Source organism: Pseudochaenichthys georgianus, unplaced genomic scaffold, assembly GCF_902827115.2.
Source record: "Pseudochaenichthys georgianus unplaced genomic scaffold, fPseGeo1.2 scaffold_1107_arrow_ctg1, whole genome shotgun sequence".
Taxonomy (NCBI): domain Eukaryota; kingdom Metazoa; phylum Chordata; class Actinopteri; order Perciformes; family Channichthyidae; genus Pseudochaenichthys; species Pseudochaenichthys georgianus.
Window position 1 is genome coordinate 4905 of NW_027262061.1, and position 6536 is coordinate 11440.

Consider the following 6536-nt stretch of genomic DNA (forward strand, 5'->3'; position numbering starts at 1 on the left):
GACTTCCAACAAGTATTGAAGATGAATCCAGATTTTGAAGATGCCAACGTGAGCCTGAAACAGACACTTCTGGACCAGCAGCACAAGATAGACAGGGGATACTGACAACTCCATAAACTATAGAATATACCTTTTTATAAATCCTGAAATCTGTTGGCTTGAAGAAACAATCTAAGTTTTGTCAAATTATTTACAATAATGTACAGCTATCGTATAGAAAATTGGAATTGTATTTGATCCGAACATGAACCCTTTGATTAAAGATATCAGAATGAAGATGAACCTTAAAGTAAACACAAACCACATACAAAATAACCTACACAAGGAACAGAAACAATGAAAATAAAACTATTGCTGCAAAAACATTCAGTTAGAACCGATGAAACCAAGTAGAAATCCCACAGGGACATTTTGATATGGTTTTTGTTAAGCAGAGCATTGATTATTCCTTCTTCTGCACTGACTCAACACTCTTCCAGTTGGAACATATTGTTATGGCCTCATACATGAACATATATCATTGCATAATTGGATAGAGCAGAAAAATCGACCCGGGTGAAACGATAAGCTCGGGTTTTACTGTCTGTAATAAATGTTAGTGCATCCTTAGTGGCTTGAGAATATATACAAACAATAATCAAGTGTTATATTACAGTCATTATAAGGAGGCTCGAAGGAAAAATCAAAAGCACATGTGATTTTAAGGAAAAGTTTCATTTATTATTAACTGTGGATTATTTGTGTTGCTTCTTCAAATATAAAAAAGTAATATATATCAAATACAAATCTACTTTTGGTGAACAATAAATACTTTTTTTACATTACTGAAAAATTTGTGTTTTTCCTTTCCATACATATGTTTTTACAATATGTTCTTAATGAACTAGGCATACATCAGCTCACCCTGTGTGTGTGTGTGTGTGTGTGTGTGTGTGTGTTTGTGTGTAGAATCCTTAACAAGCCTCACCTGTGCTTTGTCGTTAAGTGGAATATAAAGCAGCTGCTGATGTCTCAGTTAATCATCCAGTCCCCTTCCTTTTAGACTTGTGTTTTTGTTGGAAGGTGTGCTGGACATTGCCAAGCTCTGATACTGACTGTATTCTTTTTGGTTTTACTGCAACATGCTGAGGCTTGGGAACATGTAAGTTACATTTCTTGTAGATTTCTTTCTATGTGTGTACTTAATTGTCTCTAAATGATGTGTTTTATGTGTTCAAGTTTGTTATGGATGGCTGCAGCTATCATCTTGTGTCATGCCAGGCCTAATGTGAAGCTAAATTCGCAGTCAAGTAAGCTTAAATTCTCATTAAGTCATTTTACACAGCATATTAAGTCGGTTTACATTCTCCTCACAAGCCTTTTCTTTTAACAGGCAGTGGGTTAAGGTCTGACTGTGCCGCAAATGTAATGAGACTGTCGTTGGACAAGGCTTTAGCAGTGGGAAACCAGCTTGAGGTGGAGGCTATCAGTAAGTATTAACTGCTAATAATGCAGCTGATTGGTCATCACTGAGGAAAGGGGTCCCTGACAAAGCTTATTGTCTCTCCTCAGATGGCACCAAGCACATTTTGTTAACACCTAGCATGGCTGCTCAGTGTGGATACAGCATGGAGTCTGACCCGTGGGGTAACATCATAATCTACACCTCCCTCATGGGCTGCTTTGTGGACAACAAGGTTTGTTTGAGCTAAAGTGGTTTAACAGCATTCAATGTAATTTTCTACCAAGTGTAGCTGTGCTAATTCTGTCTCAAGTGACTGAGTTAATTGCTCAACAAACACATGGTTGCTCCCATTTTTGTGTTTCCCTGAATTTATTTGTAGCCCCTTACCATTAAAAGACCCAAAGTACATTTCTCTTTGTTTGGTACATCCCTAAAATATTAGCACTGCTCCACTCAAAACTGTATTCCTCAATTAATCTACTGGGTACTTTCTGGACTTGTTTGTTACATTCACAAATATCCATTTAGACTTCAAATGTGTCCCTGAAGGCAAGGATATTACATTGTCAATGACAAAGAAGCTGGAACCAAAGAATATTAGGGAGTTTCACTTAATTTAGTTTTTTTATATTTATAGGATGATGCTACATTTAACGTTGGCTTGAGACTCCAGATGTACGGCGAGAATCCATCAGACGTGGTCAGTCATGACGTGTCTCAGACTTGCAGCTACACTCGCTGGGCCTCCAGGGAGATCCTCTGCGACAGGAACTACATGGAAGTAGTCCTCTTTACATTGATGAGTCCACCATCTTGTGTGTATGGAAACGAATGCTAAAACCACCATTTTCTGTTTTAGGTGTCGCACCACATGGCTAACCTTGATGCTGAAGCTAAGGGTCAGACTCGGGATGGTAAAGACGAGAAGCTCAACGCCAAGCTTGAAGTATGTTGAATTAAACTGTTCAGATACTACAGTTGAATTCCTCCCTACACCAATGAGGATTTAATTATTATTTGTTCTTTCCTGTAGGCCTCTGGTGCATCACAAGGTATCTGGAAGATGACGTTTTACACTCCAGAACCAGTGGCCATGGTGTTGCAAGAGGCTGAACAAGCCGGCTACGCTGCCAAAACTACCTCCAGTCGCCTGGTTATGCGAAGCCCGTACAATACAGCAGAGACTTATTCAGAGGATGTAAGCAACACACTCCTATATAGTGTTTCTTTCCCTCCATGTCAATTATATTAAACATCTCCTCTCTAGGTGGCTGGAGTCCCTATGGAAGTTTTCAGGGTGAGCGCCTACTACATGGCACCACAGGGTCTGAATGTAGTGAACTTGGCAGCTGCGTGTCCCAAAGGTGAGTCCTGAGCAACATATTGCCTTCACAGTGAGCTTAATTGTTGCACAGTTAACCTCAACAGCTCCATTTTGTCATTAACAGGTGGTGTCCTCTTCACCGAGGATATGATCTCTTGGCACGTACCTCGCCGTGTGACTCCTCTGTTGGATGGCAGAATTACAGTCTCAGAAATGCACATGGGAATCAACGGGCAGAGGCTTGATAGATCTCAGGTGGCCGCACGGGGGTACACACTGAGCACCACGGACTTCCACATCGTCGTCGAGATCCCAGTGGGCTCGCCTGATGGTTACTACAAGGTTGGGGAAATCTCTAGATTAGAAATGCAAGAGTCACTAGTGCATTTGCATGTTTTATTGAAATGTCATGAATTATTGAAGAGCCATGCCCCAGATTACCAGTACCACATCACCTACTTTGTGGAGCCCATGCTCGAGGTACTGTGGAGGGAAGATGACACCCAAGATGATAACAGATACAAGGTTTTGTTCCCCATCATGACCCCTCTGATGCATCAATCTCCCCAAATCCAGGATGGTGAGTCACATTTTCTAGTGGGTATGAAAAAAATGACATTTGAACTCTGGCTTGCTCGGATATATCCTAAAGACTGCTAAACCCATTAAATAAAGTCTTCAGTTTTTGCGAAATGGTGTGTTTGGATGGGATTTGAAGCCAAGTACAAAATCTACTTTTGCTTACAAAGGGTACTTTTTTTGTTTTTTTAAATGGCACTCAATCCAACTACTCAATGTTGAGGCTGGTTTAGAAGTTGTAAACCTGCCACTTTCTGTTCCTCAGACACTGTCCCAGAGACTCGGGTGTTCAGCGTTCTCTTGGGAACCTTCCTCCATGACGTTGAGCTGAGGAACATCACCTTCTCCACCGGGGTCCTCACTGTTGAGGAGAGCAATGCCAAAGGCTTCACAGTCCAGGAACACAGCTTGGCTAATGGCTCCAAGAGCTTCTCTCTTCAAGTGCCCTTTGATGCCGATGTTGTCATGTATGACATTATAGGTTCACAATATCACTTTGTACCAGCATAGTTTCAGTGTTGCTGAGCTTTTATTTGTTGCAGAATCCTGAGCGCTTGGTTACATCCTACTTCCTCCCTCTGATCTTTGGGTTGATCGTCCTGCCTGAAGAAACTCCTTTTGGGCTCCCGGTCGACCTGCAGGCCTCTCTACAGGATATTGGTGAGATCATATTGAATTTGCTTTTGACAATATCTTCATGCAAATTGTGTTTTCTAAAATTAAATAAAACATATTTGAGTAAAAGCTACACAATCAAATGGATAATGCCTGTTTTGCTGCTCTAGTGCTACCCATCATGGCTGGCACCTGTGACCAGAACCAGTTTTACATCAGCGTGAAGTTCGGGAGTCACGGTGCTAATTTCAAGGCTATCGTTGGACCTCGAGAGCTGACGGCTGAGATGGCTGAAGACTACAATTTCTATGAGAACGGCACACACCTCAGCCTCATTCTGCCATACACTGCCAAGGACGCTGTTTTCGAGGTATGTCAAAACTACAAAATCCCACCATAGATCTTCTGCATTGGATAACTTTACTTTCTTTTCCACAGCTGCTCACTGCAGAATCAGTCAAATCCAGAATTGACCTGCTTCTGTTGGATCGTGCAAACGACTGGGTGCTTGCTGATCTCTATCTGGCTTGCTACTTCCCCTTGAAAGCAACAGGTAAGATGGAACATGTAAGTATATTTGCTGCTTTAATTGATGGATTTGTGTTGCTCTACACATTGCCTGCTTCTTCCTCCAGAGTGCCGCCCCAATGGCACAATGACCGCTGTGGCTGTGAAGGTTGAATCGACTCGTAATCTGAAGCCAAGTCAGCTGATGCTAAAGGACCAGTCCTGCATACCACAGTTCAGCGACGATCGCGTTGCATATTTCTCCTTCAGTGTGGATAACTGTGGAACCACCAGAACGGTGAGTGTGAATCACATTTAAATGTCAAAAGGGTTTTTTGTCAAATGTTAATGCGTTTTTGTTGTTAAATAGTTCTTTGACAACTACATGATGTATGAAAATGAGATCCGCCTGTCTTACAACAACCCCGAAGGAGCAGCCAACACATCACCAGTTGATCCAGATTACAGGTAAAATATTTGATTCTGTATAATTGGAGATGAACACCTTCAATATATGCATTTATATATTTTTTTTCCCCAATAGGCAAACCATTTCCTGCTTCTATGTGGTCAATGAGACTCAGACTGTTGCCTTCAGCGCTAAACCAAGAACCTATGAGCCCGCTGCAGACATCGGCACCGGGCAGATGAGGCTTTCCCAAGGCATGGTGGAATTTTACAACATCTTGTTCATGCATACAAAACACTGTTTGCAGGTCTCCTTTGAAAAAGAGATCTATGATCTCAAGGGACCGATCTGATTAAATAAAGGTTTGAAATGAAACGAAACTGTAAATGTCCAGGCCTCCTGTCTCTAACGGGACTCTTCTCCTGCAGATCCATCCTACGAGCTCTTCTACCAAGCAGAGGATTATCCAGTGGTGAAATATCTGCGGCAGCCTCTGTATTTTGAGGTGGAGCTGATGCATTCTACCGACCCGCACTTGGAACTCATTGCTGAGAACTGTTGGGCAACCCTTTATGAAGATAGGACATCTCTGCCAAGCTGGGACATCATTGTGGACAGGTAATGTTGTGCAAAACTAACTACTAACTACTCTCATTTCATTTGTTTAACTGCTGCTTTATGTTCACTTTCGAATTCCTTCACTAGCTGTGAGAATCGCAATGACAGCTATGCAACCATTTTCCATCCCGTTGTGAGTCACTCCAGAGTTTTACTCCCGTCCCACATCAAGCGCTTCTCTGTAAAGATGTTCACTTTCACTAAAGATGACGAGGTTCTGAAAGACCAGGTAAGACTTGTAAATCCAAATCTGGAGTCTTTTGGCCACTGCTGCATGTAGCCATGTGTAATAAATCATCCTGTCTGTCCACAGGTCTATGTCCACTGTGATGCAGTGATTTGTGACACAAGCAGCCAGGCAGATGGTTCCTGCAGAGGCCAGTGTGTGCATCCTCCAGGTCGGAGCTACTCAGGACCTGCAGGTGTAAAAAAAAGGGTAAGTGACCGAGTCTGAACAAAGGTAGTCGATCTGGATGTGCAGTTGGTAATCTTTACTTGTTTTGCAGAGCGAAGAAGCACCGACTCAACACGCCAAAGGCAGATCTCCTCTGGGGCAATTATTCTGTCTAACCTTTGAATATTTTCTACAAGTGTTTACATTTTGTCATCTGCACCTTATGTAATGTTGTTCATTGTTTTGTTTGGGACCAGGGGAACAGTTTTATCAATGAATGTACTGTACTGCCTTTTATATTGATGGATGACAATAACGACTAATGTATTTTAAAACAAATAAATGAATTTATAAAAAAAATAATAGCCACATTTAATTATATAGTCGCTTTTATCAATGTGTTGCATCTTCTGTGGTCAATTTTAAGTGACATATTAATAAAAGCAGGTTCTGTGTCAACCAATACCCTCATAACTCCAAGAAAATGCAGAGAAGCATCATATGTAGAAATGATATCCTATATAATCAACTCAAAATGATAAATTGATTTAGGCGCTAAATGAAAGACGTTCTGAAGTTGTTATTGCCCCGCCTACTTGAGACGCACTAAAACATGATTGGGCGGTTTTTTTTTTTGTGTGTTGTC

At 41.5% G+C, this 6536-nt stretch overlaps 1 protein-coding gene across 3 annotated transcripts; it reads left to right on the plus strand.

Moving 5' to 3' along the window:
* Window positions 1-1005: 1005 nt before the first annotated feature.
* LOC117440660 (uncharacterized) lies at window positions 1006-6220 on the plus strand. Of its 3 annotated transcripts, XM_071202070.1 has the most exons (21): window positions 1006-1141; window positions 1219-1289; window positions 1373-1468; window positions 1552-1676; window positions 2082-2225; window positions 2304-2390; window positions 2478-2642; window positions 2712-2808; window positions 2893-3110; window positions 3192-3348; window positions 3613-3828; window positions 3957-4007; window positions 4133-4332; window positions 4401-4515; window positions 4598-4767; window positions 4840-4937; window positions 5014-5132; window positions 5307-5496; window positions 5584-5725; window positions 5810-5932; window positions 6005-6181. In XM_071202070.1, exons 1-21 carry the CDS (start codon window positions 1122-1124, stop codon window positions 6071-6073), a joined length of 2673 nt encoding a protein of 890 aa, XP_071058171.1. In that variant the 5' UTR covers window positions 1006-1121; the 3' UTR covers window positions 6074-6181. The 3 variants fall into 3 exon arrangements, with proteins under 3 accessions (XP_071058171.1, XP_071058169.1, XP_071058170.1); XM_071202068.1 differs by lacking the exons at window positions 1006-1141; window positions 1219-1289; window positions 1373-1468; window positions 1552-1676; window positions 2082-2225 and having other exon boundaries at window positions 2269-2390; window positions 6003-6220; XM_071202069.1 differs by lacking the exons at window positions 1006-1141; window positions 1219-1289; window positions 1373-1468; window positions 1552-1676; window positions 2082-2225 and having other exon boundaries at window positions 2270-2390; window positions 5810-5894; window positions 6003-6187.
* Window positions 6221-6536: the final 316 nt, after the last annotated feature.